Here is a 16054-nt window from a genome sequence, read left to right on the forward strand (position 1 = left end):
TTTAATAACTTTATTATTATTAAACTTTATAATTATAAAATTAAACAATAAAAAATTCTAAATTAAAATATTAATATTATTATAATAAAAAAATAATAAAAATAAAAAATAAAAGGATAAAGGTAAAAATTTATTAAAAGAAAATTATAAAAATTTTCTTTAATAAAACGTTAAACTATAATAACTATATTTTTAAATTAAAAACGGAATAATTAAAAGTCCTTCTAAGTATAGACTTTTTTTTTATTATTGGAATAAAAATATAATCATAAAATAAAGGTAAATTAATAATAATAATTAAAGTAAGTATTATAAATAATATAATCCTTTTAAAAAATAAAAAAAATATTAATAAATGTTAAAAAAATAATTATATAAAAGTAATATATATTATTTTTATCTTTTTAATACTTATAAATATATATACTTTATAAATTTCCTTTTTTATATTTTTAAATATAAAGGTAAAATTAATAATTAAAGCAATAACTTTATAATATAATATTAATAAATATATATATTAATATAATATAATTAAATTAATAGCAATAGTAATAATATTAATAATATATTAAAAACTAATATATTAAAATAAAAGTAAATTTAAATTATAAATATTTTTAATTATTAAAAGTATTATTTATTTAAAAAAATATAATTAAAAATTAAAAATAATAAAGGAAATTATAAAATAAGGATAAAATATTAATAAAATATAATTAATATATTAACTTATATAAATTATAATACTTATTATATTAAATATAATAGGTTAAAGAAATATTACCTTTAAATATATATATAAAATAAAATAGTATTACCTTTTAAATAATACTGCCTTCTTTATAATATACGTTAAAGTTAATTTAGAAATAATAAAAATAAAACTTTTTACTTATAAAAATAAATATATATATTAATATAATAATAATAGTAATAAATAAAAAAAAATAAAAAAGGTATAAATAAAGCGTTTAAAAAAACCTTTTTTAAAAAACTAAAAATAAAACTAAGCATTATAATTATAAAAAGGTAATAAAATAAATATAAAAAAGGAAAAAGGAAAAATAAAAAAGCATATAGGATAAATAATTAATTAATATAGTAAAAAATTCTACTGTAAAGCTATAAAGCGCTATTATATCGCCCTAAAAAAAATACAGCTTAAAATAAATAATATAATATATATATTATATAACTATATTATAAATAAATTTAAACTTATATAATTAAAATTAATTATATTTAAAAAAGGAAAATATTATTACGGAATTAAGGAAGCCTAATTTCCAATATATAATACGAATTAAAGAATATTATATATAACGCTAGGAAAGGGAATAAAGGGCAAAAACTAGAACTTCCCTCCTTATATAATAATAGAACAAATACACGAAACCATAGCTAGGCAGTACTATAACACCTTATTACTCTACACTAGGAACAAAGCAATTAAGAACATAATGCAACCCTAAAGAAGTCTAAATACCTTCTTCCTCGCTTTAAGACTTGATGCTATTCGCAATATAATGATCTAATAGAGCTGCAGAATTATTTTGCCAACCAATTTCTTCTTGGCCTTGGTAGCCTGGCTTGGCTCCATATACACCTGGTCTACCAGCCCTTACCGCCTAGGCCTCATTGGCTTGTTTTATGAAGCGAAGTCTGTATAACCTCATTTTCAATACTATCTGTATATCACCGAGGATCATAAACAACCTGCAATGGCCTGCTTCATAGAATAGCATACCGCGTCCCTAATTTCCTTGCAGAGACCCGGGTCCAGTGCCCCCCCTACGACGTTAAACACAATCAATCGCTCAATCAATCAATGTGTTTCGACTGTGATCCGTCTCTCTTTAAAAAACCTTTTATAACCTTGAATGAACTTCTCAGACCACTGGCAATCTTTTGTTCTTCCTCCTTTCCGGCCGTAGATTGACCTTCCATGGTTTTATCATCCGATCTACTGCTACTATACTTCATATCTGCCTGAGACTGATGTGATGGCGAAGAGACAGCACCAGACGCTTCACTTGCTGCATACTCAGATGTATTGGTCGCGCCATGAGCAGCGGTAGATGGTCGCACCATACCCTTCTCGATTTCACTGATTTGCAGCTAAGCTCTAACTTAGTAATACCGGGCGACAATAGAGACTAATTGACAGTCCTTACCTCAGTTAGCCCCCCCTTTGAGGTGATAACATAATACATATCCTGCTGCTGGTAGAGAATTGGACGAATTAGTATATCTGGTTATCTATATAAAAGACAGAACGGTAACTTATATGAGTAGCATGCCTCAATTTTGTAATCCGCGGGATCTGGGAATAATGACTTCAGATATGCTACCATCGTTTTTGGCCTGATGTACGAGTACCGCAGCGTCTGTCTCATCCATTCTATCTTCGGCTCCATATCGACTGGGCTTTTTAGGTCTTCTCGGAAATGGACAAAACCTCACACTAGATAGAGGTACCATCGTCGAGGATTCGGTCCCTGTCGATTGAAGTTGAACTTGATGGACTTATCCTTTGGGAAACTGTTGAATGCTACGTCTCGAGCTTACCAGCCACGGGCGGAGTAATGAATGTTAAGCCACCTGGAGTTGGAGTATCTCGTTATCAGAAGTACATAGTGAGGCTGAGCGCAAAAGCCTCAAGATACGCAACAGCTTAACTCAATGAAGTCATCCAATATCTATACAATTTAGCTATATGCTCAACTACTTCAAGCATCTTGTCAAACAACTTGGCTATTGAAACAATATTTCATATAAAGCATTAATGACTCGTGGATTGGGCTCCTAATTCCGACCCTTTCGTAGCTCCTTCACGGCTCCGTCATTTCGCCTGTAGTGATCAAACTGGTGGATATTGCCAAGTCTTATACAATTACAAATTTGCCGTAGATGAGAAGCCATTGGTGAGATTTTCACGCTCCTTGCGAGTCTTTTCAAGAATTACTCAGGCTCGCCAGATAGGTAACGGACGGCCATTGGTTCAGGTGCTATCCTCGGATGATGAAGGTGAGTCAAGGATTTTTTTTAACAGCACCACGATCACGATCATGGAAGTCCTAAGCTTTGGCAACTGTATATATGTAGCTAATCGCATTTGACGAGCAGTTCGTCGATTCGATTCCTAAGAACGAAGCTTTAAACACTAGTTCGCTCCATAGCAATGGATACTGTATCCTGTATATTTAGCTGCTATTTCATATGCCCAGTGTTTCCAACGGCTCCAAATGATTCTGACTCTGGATATTCTCACAGTTTCATTCCCGCTCCATCCAATGTCGAATTGAATTCAGGACAGGGGCCTGTTACCGTTCCCGGTGCATACACCGACCTTCCTGCGATCAGTAAGGCCCATTGGGAAAGAATTGCAACCGCATTCCGCTTGCCAGGACATTATGATAGAGTTGTGGGTAGAAATGCGACCTCTATCATCTCTATACCTCGCACATTTCCTTTCAACAACAATTTCAAAGGAAGACTCTGGATGCATGTGGCAATGACTCACCCACAGTATGGTCTTCCTAAGCATCCTGCCTTCGCTCTCGCCGCGACACACTTCCTAACCCATAATGTCGCCTTCGCTATCATGGTGGGTTGTTCCGAAAATCAGATTGATAGCGTGAAGTATCTAATGCAGGGTTGGGGAGATGCTGTTGAACATCCACTTCTGATGCTCGGCATATGTGCAGAGTTACATTCAGAACGTCTAGAGCATTTAACCGTAAAACAGGGCAATGTCTACCAAAACCTGCTGATGGATGTGCAGAACAGCGCCACACGTAATAGCAGAGATAAAATTAACTGGGAGTTGATTGAGGACGTTCGTCGTGCCAGAGAACGGGGCAAAAGGATTGAAGCTGAGGTAAACACAACTAGGCTTCAAATATCCAATGCCGTCTCGTCATCAATCAGTAAGCTACTAGCGCAATACAAGGCACAATACGACACTAGTAGCGATGGAAGCAACAGCACACCAAACCAGATGACTGCTGACTCGAATACCAAGTCTATGCCATGCTCAACTACGTCTTCCCGCAGCGAAGATGCTAGTGGTACTAATAATGAGATACGGCAAGCATTGGAGTTGAAAATCGACACGACGCGTATCTTCGAGGAGCGGCTCAACGATATCCTTAGTCGGCTGGATAGATTGAGCGCTGAGTGCCGTATCAGCGTTGAAGACATATCCTTTACAACAGATATTGTAAGTCACACCTTCTCAGCCTTCCAATTTTGAGAGCTCGCTACTTTACTTACACCAGGAAGATCAGAAGCGAGCTTGCACGGCAAGAAGCCTTATCCAGTGCTGGAAATTCCAGGCTTGGTGTTGTCATTTCCTTGATTGCATTGATCTATCTGCCATTGACGGCTGTTGCGGTACGGCTTAGATCTCACCAATATTACTGTGAACATACTGCTAACGACCACGATAGACCATAATGAGCATGCCCATCTTTCAATAGAACAATGACTGGAGAGACTGGAGATACCGTCCCGTTGGCAAGGGCAACATGCCAACAACAGACAGTGATCTCGAAACTCGGCTGCCAGTTGTGTCTGGCTATATCGCCATATACTTTCCCGTCGCTATCGGCCTGACGATTGTAACACTGACCTCATTTGTGCATTTTTACTGCCAGTATGGTAATGATCCGCTACCGGACACAAAACTAGGAAATCACAGTTCCAACAACACACAAGCTACTGAGCAAAACTTCAAGACAATCCCCGGAAACCTTAGCAGAGCCATAGAGAAACTTCGACGATCATACCACCCTCTCACCTTAGCTTCGTCGTCAACATATTTGTCGCCACATAGAGAAACGGCTGTTCAACAAGGCCAACCGGTCCCACCAACGGACGAACCTCCACAGGATAGCCAGGAACCTCCACTGAATCGCTATACGCTCTCCAGGCCCTCACGTCAGCCGATATTATCATCTAGCACCCTGGAATCCGTGATAGAATCTGTGAGCTTGAGAAAATCTATTCAGCGGCCCCGAAGTCTGCCCTCTGTTCCAGTAGCCCACTTTACACAACAAGGCAACAATAACGATTCCTTGCCGCATTCAACCACAGCGCTGGAGTTAGACACGACTGGCATAGCGATGACAAACGAAGTTTCTGCCCAGGAGACGGAGAGGAAAATTCTCTCAGATACTCCGGACCATAAAATGGTCTAAAGGCATGTGAAATCACCATACTGAATTCGGGGTCTCACATGGTCTTATGCTGAGGGTTGGCAATCTTGCAAATGATGACATTCTCTTCTTTGAGTTGCAATCCAGCCCACTAACGTTCTATCTCAGCATACACAGACATTTGATCCAAGTCTAAGAGATACACCTCCTCCGGGGTCCTCAATATTAGCTTAGCACTTTCTATTTTCTATCAGATTTTTTTCTTTGCTTAAACAACAATTATATGATACATCAGTGAGAGTGGACCACTGCAAGTTAGTAAATGGAGAACTAGCAAACTATCTTCGAGATATATCCGCTGGTGGAAACGGCAAATGAACATAAATGCCAAGATTGTTGAGCTCTGCTCCGCAAGTTTTCCCGGAATTTAGCGTATGCTCCAACGTCTCAACTGCTAAGATTACTTACCTAACCCGTAGTAACTTGTCCCGCCCGTGTGATTTATAAGTGGAAGAAAACGACGGCCGGACTTCGGGACAACGCTGTCAGACTGTTAATATAGGATGTAACAGTGGCGTATCCAGTTGAAATGCGCAAACTCGCCGACTCAAATACGTGGTCTTGCATTTCACGTCCAATGGCAACAGCCGATGGCAAGACATGAGGCTATGTGCCGCGCGACTATCCGGCGATTTCGGCCGACTGCCCGTTATCCACAGTGAAATTACTAATATGGATAACCCAAAACGGCAAACAAGGTCCGGCCTAATACGGCAAACAAGTTCCCCACGATGTTCCGCAAGCTTGGCTTGTAGTAGTGCCTCGAGTGCGTAGTATGAAGGAGTCGTATCCCCACCGCCCGCGCGCTGAGAAATACCATATCAGGAGCGGAATAATAGGTACTATGGAGTAACTACGCGTGCCAAAGCAAAAAGTGGTCTACCTTTTACCAATCTGTCGATGCTTTGTAATCTGCATATCCCAAGATGAGCGAGGTAATAGTGTGTGTCGATTTCTAACATCATCAGGAACCATTTGTGGATAGCACCACGATAAAGGGGAGTTTATGCTGAGGAAGGCGGCGTACGCTATTTGTATATAAACAGTGTGTACGGAGTTGTGATGAACCTGCCTTCATTCAATCATCATCACCACGACACTTTGCCCTATCATAGCTACTTACCTAGCCTACTGCGACGAATAAAAACACTTGTCAATTTCATATTCATACCACATACAATTACTCGCCACAATGTCCTCTTCATTGAAACCTATCAAGGCCTACGGCGATTTGGGCCCCAACCCGCCCAAGGTCATCATGATCCTCGAGGAGCTCGGCCTGCCCTACGAGATCGAAAAAGTTGTGTTTGCCGATATCAAGGGCCCCGAATATACTGCTGTCAACCCTAACGGGCGTCTGCCCGCCATCTACGACCCCAACACCGACCTGACGCTATGGGAGTCCGGCGCCATCATCGAGTACCTCGTCGAGACGTACGACAAGGACAACAAGATCAGCTTCCCCAAGGGCTCGAACGAGAGCTACCTCACGAAGCAGTGGCTATACTTCCAAGTATCCGGCCAGGGCCCTTACTTTGGACAGGCAGTGGTGAGTGAAACCAGCGGCCATTTCTTGATTCCTCGTCCACCATGAAAAGAAAGCCTCTCTAGGTACTCTAGGTACTGACTGTCGTCAAAAGTGGTTTACCAGGTATCACCCGGAAAAAATCCAGAGTGCCGTAGATCGGTACGTCAAAGAGATCTACCGCGTCACCGGCGTAGTCGAGGGCCACCTCGCCAAAGAGAAGGCCAAGGGTATTAGCAGCGACGGACCTTGGCTTGTGGGAGGCAAGATCACTTTTGCGGATATTGCCTGGTACATGTGGTCGGCTATAATCGGCACTGCATTGCCTGACGCTGGTAAGTTCATCCACCTTTCCTGCTTCTTATCTGCCTTTCGAGATAGAGCGGGGTGTATGTTCGAGAAGTTTACTGATCGTTTGCGCTATAGACATCAGCTATGATGAGTACCCTCTTTTCAAGGACTGGCTCGCGAGGTTGGGTGAACACCCTTCCGTCAAGTATGGAAAGAGCCTTGCTTAGGTATCCTCCTCAGCAGCAGTAAGCGGCGGGGAGGCGTTGAGACTAATACTGTCAACACTACCGTCAACACTACCGGTGTCAGAGGAAGCAAGCAATTGGGAGTGCAATCATGTTCCAATCGATATGTATATAACGCGCTATAAACTGGACAAAGACCCTCGAGGATTTAGGAATGACTTTTGTGGTGGTATCGTTCGTGATGAGCTGTTGTAGTAGTAGTAGGTGTGAAATTTCCTGGATGACCTGCCTTCTTACATTCCATGCAGAGCCCATGGCAGTAGTAGATCGGTGAGTACGTAGATAGGCGAGAGAGGTAGTCGACAGCTCGGAGTTGTCGCCGTCCAGTTGGGGCACTTTTCTCGCCACAATGCCAAAAAGGATGCCCGCTATCGGTATCTTAATACCTACCTCTATACCTGCCATTCCCGGCATGATAGGCAGTGATATTTCCGGCTTCGACTGACCCCTCACTCAGGAACCAGCTGCTTTCCTAGAGACATGATCATGCATGCGGTGTAGAAACCCGGCCGTCTGCTACGTTGCATGTCGAATGGACATCGATGGGTGAGATGAAGGAGAACGCCGCTTCGAGCCGGTGTTTGGTACCTACCTAAGGTACTCAGTTGATTCCATAATGAGGTCTTTTGGATGAATCAATCCTCTGCTCTCTCATGTATAATAGGCGTGGGCCTGCCAATCCTCAAGTCTTTAATCTGTGTCGTGGTATTGCGTGATTCGTTGCCTTACTAGATTTTTCACGTTGTGACGCATACGTTTCCCGTGCAGAACCCGTGTTACGTAGGTAGCGTGCTAGAGGATACCTAAGCGGGTACCGTAACAGTATGCAAAAGCCGTGTAGCGCGCTCCACATAATCGAGCGCCCGTTACCTGTGCCTTGCTCACCATCTTGGCTTCATATATTTACGTATACATGGTAGTCGATCGTTGTTCTTTTCATATTCGGCTTATCCCCCGAGAGCGATGATATAGTCGTTTGTAATACCCCCTAGACTACTCCGACGGGTCCCAAGTGCGCGCTTCCGTCTGGCGTGCCTACCTACGATCTTTACCCTGCGCCGAGAACATATAGGACAGCTTGGATGAACCGCCATTCACCATTCCGCACCGAAACGTAGCCTGCCCTCCCTCCTCTCACCGTGACGCCGGTCTCGCCCGACAAGCCGCTCTGATCGACAGAGGGGGGAGTCATCGAGCCGAGCCCGTTGCCCGTGTCCTTGGTGACGACGTCGAGCTCGACGAATACCCCAACACACACCACCCAGACAAAGTCTCTCGCGAACGCAGGCGAATAGCCAAGAGGGAAGAAAAGAAGAGGTGGCTCGACCAAGAAGACGACATGAAGTTCTCTCATAGCGTTCAGTTCAACGCTGTTCCGGACTGGAGCAGCCACTACATCGCCTACAGCAATCTCAAGAAGCTGTCAGTCTAGCTATCCGTGACCTATCGTCTTGGCTCTATCCTCGACCCCTTACTGACTACCCTTTAAAGCATCTACCAACTCGAGAAGACGGTACATCAGCCCGGTGTCGCCGATGTCGAGACTCGGCCCCTCCTTCGAGATGAAGATCCCGAGACCGTCTTTGCAAGGGCGCTCGATGTCGAACTAGAGAAGATCTCTTCCTTCTTTGGCGTTAAAGAGAAGGAGCTTCTCGACGAGGTCGAGGATTTAATGCGGGATATGGATTCATACGATGACGATGGCGGGGGTGGACAAGGTGAACTAATTCAACACAGCGCCGACCAGGTCAAACCAACGAGTGCCTCAAGGATGAGCCGTAGTACCCACAGCGTGCAGTACTCTACGGATGATGGCATCGAGGACAGCGACGATGACGATGGAGACGAGACGTCGGCATTGAACAAGCATCACCGACCCGGCCTCAGCACCACTCACGGGCGACGCCGCACAGTCGCCAATGTGCGTGCTCCCACAGACATGACCGCCTCCACCGAGCTCACTAAATCGATGCGCAGGCATAGTACGGGCTTCGACGACTATGCTGAGACGGCCGAGTTATATACGGATGGTATCATGCTCAAGAAGCGCATTGTTGGTCTTTACGTCCAGCTGTGCGAACTCAAATCCTACGTACAGCTCAACAGGACTGGATTCAATAAAATTCTCAAGAAGTTTGACAAGATTATTGACAGGCAGCTCCGGACTAAGTACATGGAAACCACCGTCGGCAAGTCCTATACCTTTTTGCCCGAGACTGTGAACCAGCTAGAAGGGAATATCGGGAAGATGGAGACGGCATATGCCAATCTCGTAACCCAAGGAGACGAATATCTTGCCAGGAAAGACCTGCGGTCACACTTGAGAGAGCACGTCGTATGGGAGAGGAATACAGTTTGGCGAGAGCTGATCGGTATGGAGCGACGCGCCGAAGCGGCTAGCCTTGGTAAAGGCCTCCTCGGAGGCTCAAACGACGGCCTGAAAGTGAGGCTGCAAGGAGACGACGCTCCTGATGTGTCGACTACAGAGGTCGTCACACCCGTCGGCCGTTTCTCTTTTCCATCTTGGATGTTGGGCTCATCCATGCTGACGACACTGGCCATCATCGCTGTTTTCTTGGTGTTCCTGGCCGTCCCCATCATCGAGAAGCCAGAGCAACAGGCTTGCTTCGCTATGCTCATCTTTGTCAGCTTGCTATGGGCTACCGAGGTAAACTTCCATCTTCTCACGCAACAAATGTATGGTTGGGCTGGACTGACAATCATAGGCCATCCCCCTCTTTGTCACGTCACTGCTTGTTCCATTTCTCTGCGTCGTTCTCAGGGTGGTGCGGTCTGACGAGGCGCCGCATCGGAGACTGAACGCGCACGATGCTACGAACTATGTGTTCTCGGCTATGTGGACGCCTGTCATCATGTTGCTCCTCGGTGGGTTTACCGTTGCCGCGGCTTTGTCGAAGTGTAGGATTGATAAGCGCATCGCCACGTTCGTCTTGAGCAAGGCTGGCACACGTCCGCGGACGGTGCTCATCGCCAACATGTTTGTCGCTGCATTTGCGAGCATGCTCGTCAGTAATGTTGCTGCACCAGTTCTCTGCTTTAGTATCATCGAGGTGAGTATCTGTACCAAACCTAGCATGGGAGACCTGCTGACGCTTGGTGGTAGCCAATGTTGCGCAACCTGCCGCATGGCTCGAACATGTCTAAATCTGTCATCATGGGAATAGCGCTCGCCTCTAATATCGGCGGCATGCTGTCACCTATCGCGTCACCGCAGAATGTGGTGGCGTTGGGCATCATGGAACCCCCACCAACATGGGGCCAGTGGCTGTTCATCGTAATTCCGGTCGGCATCGTGTCACTCTTCCTCATATGGATTCTGCTGTTGCTTACTTTCAAGCCTGGCAAAGGTACAGTCATTATTCCTATCCGCTCTGTTAGAGAGGAGTTCACGGGCCTGCAGTGGTTTGTCTCCTTCATCTGCTTAGCGACCATCGGTCTCTGGTGTGCAAGCCACGCACTCGAAGCAACGTTCGGCCATATGGGTGTCATTGCTATTCTTCCCATTGTCATATTCTTTGGCACTGGGATCCTTACTAAGGAGGACTTCAACAACTTCCCCTGGACTATCATCATCCTGGCAGCGGGTGGCCTCGCGCTTGGCAAGGCCGTCGAGTCATCGGGCCTACTTCACACGGTCGCGAGCAAGATCTCGACATCTGTTCACGAGCTAGATCTCTATGTGGTTCTTCTTATCTTCTCGAGCCTGGCACTTGTGATCGCCACGTTCATCAGCCATACGGTCGCAGCTCTTATCCTCTTGCCACTCGTCTACGACATCGGAAAGGCGATGGAAGAGCCACACCCGAATCTGTTGGTTATGGCGACGACGCTCATGTGCAGCGCAGCCATGGGTCTTCCAACCAGTGGATTCCCCAATATGAGTACGTCGCTCTCTCTTTTCTTCTATCCTTCTCTTCCCCCTCCCCCCTTCTTGTGCACAGACTAATAGCCTGCCAATAGCTGCCATCATGAAGGAAGACGCGACAGGGGAGCGATATCTCACCGTCAGACATTTCATCAGCCGTGGCGTTCCCAGCAGCATACTGTCTCTCTGCGTCGTTGTCACCATTGGCTATGGTGCAATGTGCATAGTCGGAATGTAGACAGAGAAGGCTTTTGGAGATTGCCAACGGTCTTTGGGAATTTGACTTTTAGTGGTATTGGAGACCGATTATACCTGGGTTCACTGTAGAGATTTTTTGCCGTCATAGTACAAGATTGAGTATATACCTACCTATATGTCATATTTCATCATGTCTCTAATATTGTTTATTATACGCATTACAACATATATCTAAGGTTAGTGTATATGTTTTGTGGTGCTGCGGCGTTGAAAGGAGGATGGCGGTGTGGTATTATTGAAGTTCTCACGGCATAGCATATTGTACTTACTAGTAGTTGCACAACTTCTAGTGATCTCATCATCTTACCAAGATGATACATAGTACCTGGATGTTGTCGTCAAGAAACGGCCTCCAGTCACGATACCAAGTTCCATGCGGCCACCAGCCTGGGCTCGTAAGCGTTGAACTGACTATCGCTCCAGTGATTGTCCCTTCCATGTTTACGCCTACAACAATACATGTGATCAATCAGCCATTAATCAATTCTCATCGAGTTACTTGAAGACGGATAGACGCGTATTGAACGTTTTTGTTTCTTCACGGTATATGTACATAGTAAGCTGCACTGTCTGATGACATCGGTCCCCTACTTAAGCTACCTAGGTAGGTAAGCTAACCTCCTGCATGTGCCTATAACCGATACCACCTCCTCCACATATAGGCCATATAGGTGCCGCCGACCTCCTACTGTAAGTTACCTACGTCTCTTACACTACATCAGTATTCAACAACGTCGACGTCGAACCTGTTGTCCTACTGCATATGAGAGACCCTTACACAGAGATCGACTGTTCCTCTTGTAACATCAGATCGGTTCTTTTCTTCACCTGTCCATGAGTTTCCAACAAATTTAAACGGCGCTTCGCAGGGGTGCCGGTGGCGGCCATGCTCTCTGCATTCACAGCTCGCCCTATCATCGAGCTGAAGTCGCGGGACAAGTCCAAGATTGAGACCATCTTGGCTTCTGGTAAGACCTCCTGTCGGCTACATGCAAATGGGAATCGGCTAATTTGATTCTTGATCAAGGCGACCGAGTTCTTGTTGGCCTGAACACTGGCGCTCTCCGCGTATATCGCCTGAACGAGCTGCCTGCCTCTTCGACACCGCCTTCCAACGACAGCCCGCCATCCCTTCCAGACAGCCAGCAACCTACGCAGTCGCAATCCTCCGCCTCCGCCTCTTATTCTCATTCTCAAGCCGCGTCGCAGCCGGCCGCCCCAAAGAAACCTACCGATCTTTTACGTGAAGTGGAACGGTTCTCGACTCGCGCTATCGACCAGCTCGCCATCATCAAAGAAGCCAATACTCTCGTCTCCCTCTCCAATTACCACATCTCTTTCCACGATCTTCAGACTTACGAGCTGATCGAGACGATTCCGCGAACCAAAAATGCCACCTGCTTCGCTGTCACAAGCAATATCGTCAAGGATCCTGCCACGGGCATCCCTGAGATTACCAGCCGCCTCGCCGTCGCGGTCAAGAGACGTCTGTTGCTATGGAGTTGGCACGACAGTGAGCTCCACGAGGATGTCACGGAGGTAGTGCTATCGGAAGCCATCCGCACCGTTACCTGGGCTAGCGCTACCAAAGTCGTATGTGGCATGAACGCTGGCTATATGCTAGTCGACGTAACCACCTCCGAGACCCAGGAAATAGCAGGAGTTGGTGCTGCCGCTGCTGGTGGGCAAGGCAGTCGCTTTGGCGCTGCGAGCATGGGCTACATGGGTTTAGGAGGATACGTGCCGAAACCGCTTGCTGCGCGATTGGCGGAGGGTGAGATGTTGCTCGCCAAAGACATACATTCACTCTTCATTGACACTGATGGAAAGCCTCTTGAAAAACGCCAGGTTCCCTGGCAGAGCGCCCCTGAGAGCATCGGGTACAGCTACCCCTACATGCTTGCTCTTCAGCCGCCATCCAAGGGTTCATTAGAGGTTCGCAACCCTGAGACTCTCAATCTCCTGCAGACTATTGAGCTCCCTGGTGCCGCACAACTACACTTCCCGCCTCCCAATGTAAGTCTCGCGCACGCTGGAAAAGGCTTTCACATCAGTAGCGACCGTGTCGTGTGGAAGATGGACGCGACAGATTATGATACCCAGGTGCAGGGGCTTATCGAGAAAGCCCAGTACGATGAGGCTATCAGCGTGCTGAGCATGTTGGAAGACGCGCTCCTAAAGAATAAAGTTGGAACAACACGTGAAGTGAAGATGCTTAAGGCAGAAACCCTCTTTAAACAGAGAAAATTCCGACAAAGCTTAGATTTGTTCAACGAGGACGACGTGCACGCCCCTCCAGAGAGGGTTCTTAGGCTATATCCAAGAGTCATCGCCGGGGAACTTTCTGTTGAGAGTGACGAGGAAGGGGAGACGACGGGGACAGAAGATGGGGACAATGACCGAGACAACGATGAAGCTAGTGCCAACGGTGAAAAGGGCGCAAAAGCTAATGTAACCACAAATGCTGCCTCGCCAGTCAAAATGCCTGGATCGGGAGGCTTCGCGAAGTACTGGATAGGCGGTGGTCATCGGAAAATCGATTCCGATGCTGCCTCTATTGCGTCCTCGAAGCTCAATGTAACCGATAATGATGATGCTGCTAGTATCAAACCCAAGCCAAGGGGCGCGGAAGATAGTGGACGTTTAGAAGGAAAAGACTTAATCCAAGCGGTGCGAGAACTCAATAGCTTCCTGGCTGGTACCAGAGCCCGTCTTCAGCGGGTTATCGATCCAGAGACGGGTAGGCTCCGGCCACGTAAGACCACGCCTGGCTTGGCCCAGCCGTCAAGCACCGACGAAAACCTAGATGCACTACTGACTGATACTCGCTCTGAAACGGATGAGCAACTGGAGCAAGAGCTTCGACGTACCTTCACCCTTGTTGACACCACCCTATTCCGCGGCTACATGTTATGTCAGCCCTCGCTGGTCCAGCCCCTGTTCCGCATCCCAAACTTCTGTGACCCGGCCGTGGTAAACGAAAAGCTTCTCGAGCACAATCGTTATAATGAGCTAGTAGACTTTTTCTACGGCAAGAAGCTTCATAGAGATGCCTTGACATTGCTTCGGAGGTTTGGCGACGCCGCTTCTGATGGAGAGACGACCAGGCTCAAGGTCAACGGACACGAGGAGGCCGAGGTTGAAATCCCTGAGCAGCTTCGAGGACCTCGGAGGACGGTTGGCTATCTCCAAAGCTTGCCGCCTGAGATGATAGATCTTATCTTGGAATTTGCGGATTGGGTTCTTAGGCGGGATCCTGAACTGGGGATGGAGATCTTTCTTGCCGATAGCGAGAATGCCGAAACGCTGCCACGTGAGAAAGTCGTCAACTACCTGGCTGGTATCAACGTCGAGCTCGAGATCCAATATCTAGAACACATCATTGATGAGTTAGGGGATGGGACGCCGGAATTTCACAATCGGTTGGTTGAGCTGCTGGTCAACTCTCTACGAGATAATAAAACTCGGAATGGCCAATGGGGGGAGAGGCTCCAGAAGTTGGTGACGTTCTTGAAGGAAACTCATACGTATGGTCTGACTCGGGCTTTCGGCATGATTCCTCGAGACGGTATGTCTTCTAGTTCGCTCTGTGGCAAGTTCTCCTTTCCGGTCGCTAACATTACGACCAGATCCGGCTTTCTACGAGGCGCAAGCTGTAGTGCTCAGTAATATGGGCAACCATAAGCAAGCACTTGAAATATACGTCTTCAAGATGCAGGACTACGTAAAAGCAGAAGAGTACGTAGACAGTGTCCTCATTTTTTTTTCTTATTTTTTCTGATTTAGGAGGAACAACTCTTGATATCATGTTTTACACACAGTAGTAGAACAGCAGTCATATTAACCACAAGTCCAGGTATTGTAATCGCATTCATGCGTTACCTAGCGAGCGTCACAGTTCAGCAGATAGCCCTGCAGTGGACCAGGCCGAGCCGGACGACGACGCCCCATCCTCCATCTACCACACTTTACTGTCCCTCTACCTGACGCCGCCGCAGCCGCACAAGCAGAACCTAGACCCGGCCTTATCTCTCCTCTCGCGACACGGCTCCCGCTTACCAGCGACCTCGACGCTGTCCCTTATCCCCAATACCCTCCCCATAGCGGACCTGGAGTCGTACTTTCGCGGACGCATACGCGCGGCCAATAGCGTGGTATCGGAAACGCGCATTGTGGAAGCCCTCCGGAAGACGCAGCTCGTTAATACGCAGGCGCGCCTGTTGTTCGGCGATGAAGTAAGTGGCGGGCAAGCAGGAGGCGGTGGACGCAATAGACGTGTTGTCATACCCGAGGAAAGGGTCTGCGGTGTCTGCCACAAGAGGTTGGGGAATACCGTTGTGGCCGTCCTGCCTGATAATAGCGTTTTGCATTATGGTTGTCTAGGCAAGGGGAAAGGGAAAGTGCGAAGTGCTAGTCGTCCGCGTGTTCATGCGGGGTCTTGGGGGAGACATGGCTAGTTTGTTGTTGAACCGAGTTGAAGGGAGGTGAGAAATTATTGCGTGGCATTGCGGACGGGCGTTGACGGCGGATTTGCGCTGTTTCTGTTTTTATTCCCCCCGACCCCATCATCGATCATCGAAGCCTGAGTCGCGCCAAGCCATATAACATCACGTTGCATCATGCCACA

The 16054-nt window shown here is 46.5% G+C and overlaps 3 protein-coding genes across 3 annotated transcripts; all 3 read left to right on the forward strand.

The window, feature by feature from the left end:
• Positions 1-3184: 3184 nt before the first annotated feature.
• F5B22DRAFT_656319 (uncharacterized protein) lies at positions 3185-5513 on the forward strand (the record flags this gene model as incomplete). Its single annotated transcript, XM_047979953.1, has 4 exons — positions 3185-3200; positions 3231-4225; positions 4288-4398; positions 4485-5513. 4 exons carry the CDS (start codon positions 3185-3187, stop codon positions 5202-5204), a joined length of 1842 nt encoding a protein of 613 aa, XP_047830441.1. The 3' UTR covers positions 5205-5513.
• A 692-nt stretch (positions 5514-6205) lies between these two features.
• F5B22DRAFT_203790 (glutathione S-transferase) lies at positions 6206-7304 on the forward strand. Its single transcript, XM_047969625.1, has 3 exons — positions 6206-6771; positions 6863-7082; positions 7174-7304. Exons 1-3 carry the CDS (start codon positions 6415-6417, stop codon positions 7263-7265), a joined length of 669 nt encoding a protein of 222 aa, XP_047830442.1. The 5' UTR covers positions 6206-6414; the 3' UTR covers positions 7266-7304.
• Positions 7305-8622: 1318 nt separating this feature from the next.
• Positions 8623-15884, forward strand: F5B22DRAFT_636691 (SPX domain-containing protein; the record flags this gene model as incomplete). The annotated part of the gene is made up of 8 exons (XM_047977325.1): positions 8623-8705; positions 8775-9951; positions 10010-10354; positions 10408-11185; positions 12297-12395; positions 12455-14995; positions 15057-15165; positions 15326-15884. The coding sequence occupies 8 exons, from the start codon at positions 8623-8625 to the stop codon at positions 15882-15884; spliced, it is 5691 nt and encodes a 1896-aa protein (XP_047830443.1).
• Positions 15885-16054: the final 170 nt, after the last annotated feature.

The sequence above is a fragment of the Xylaria bambusicola genome (assembly GCF_022495145.1).
Source record: "Xylaria bambusicola strain CBS 139988 unplaced genomic scaffold F5B22scaffold_23, whole genome shotgun sequence".
NCBI lineage: Eukaryota > Fungi > Ascomycota > Sordariomycetes > Xylariales > Xylariaceae > Xylaria > Xylaria bambusicola.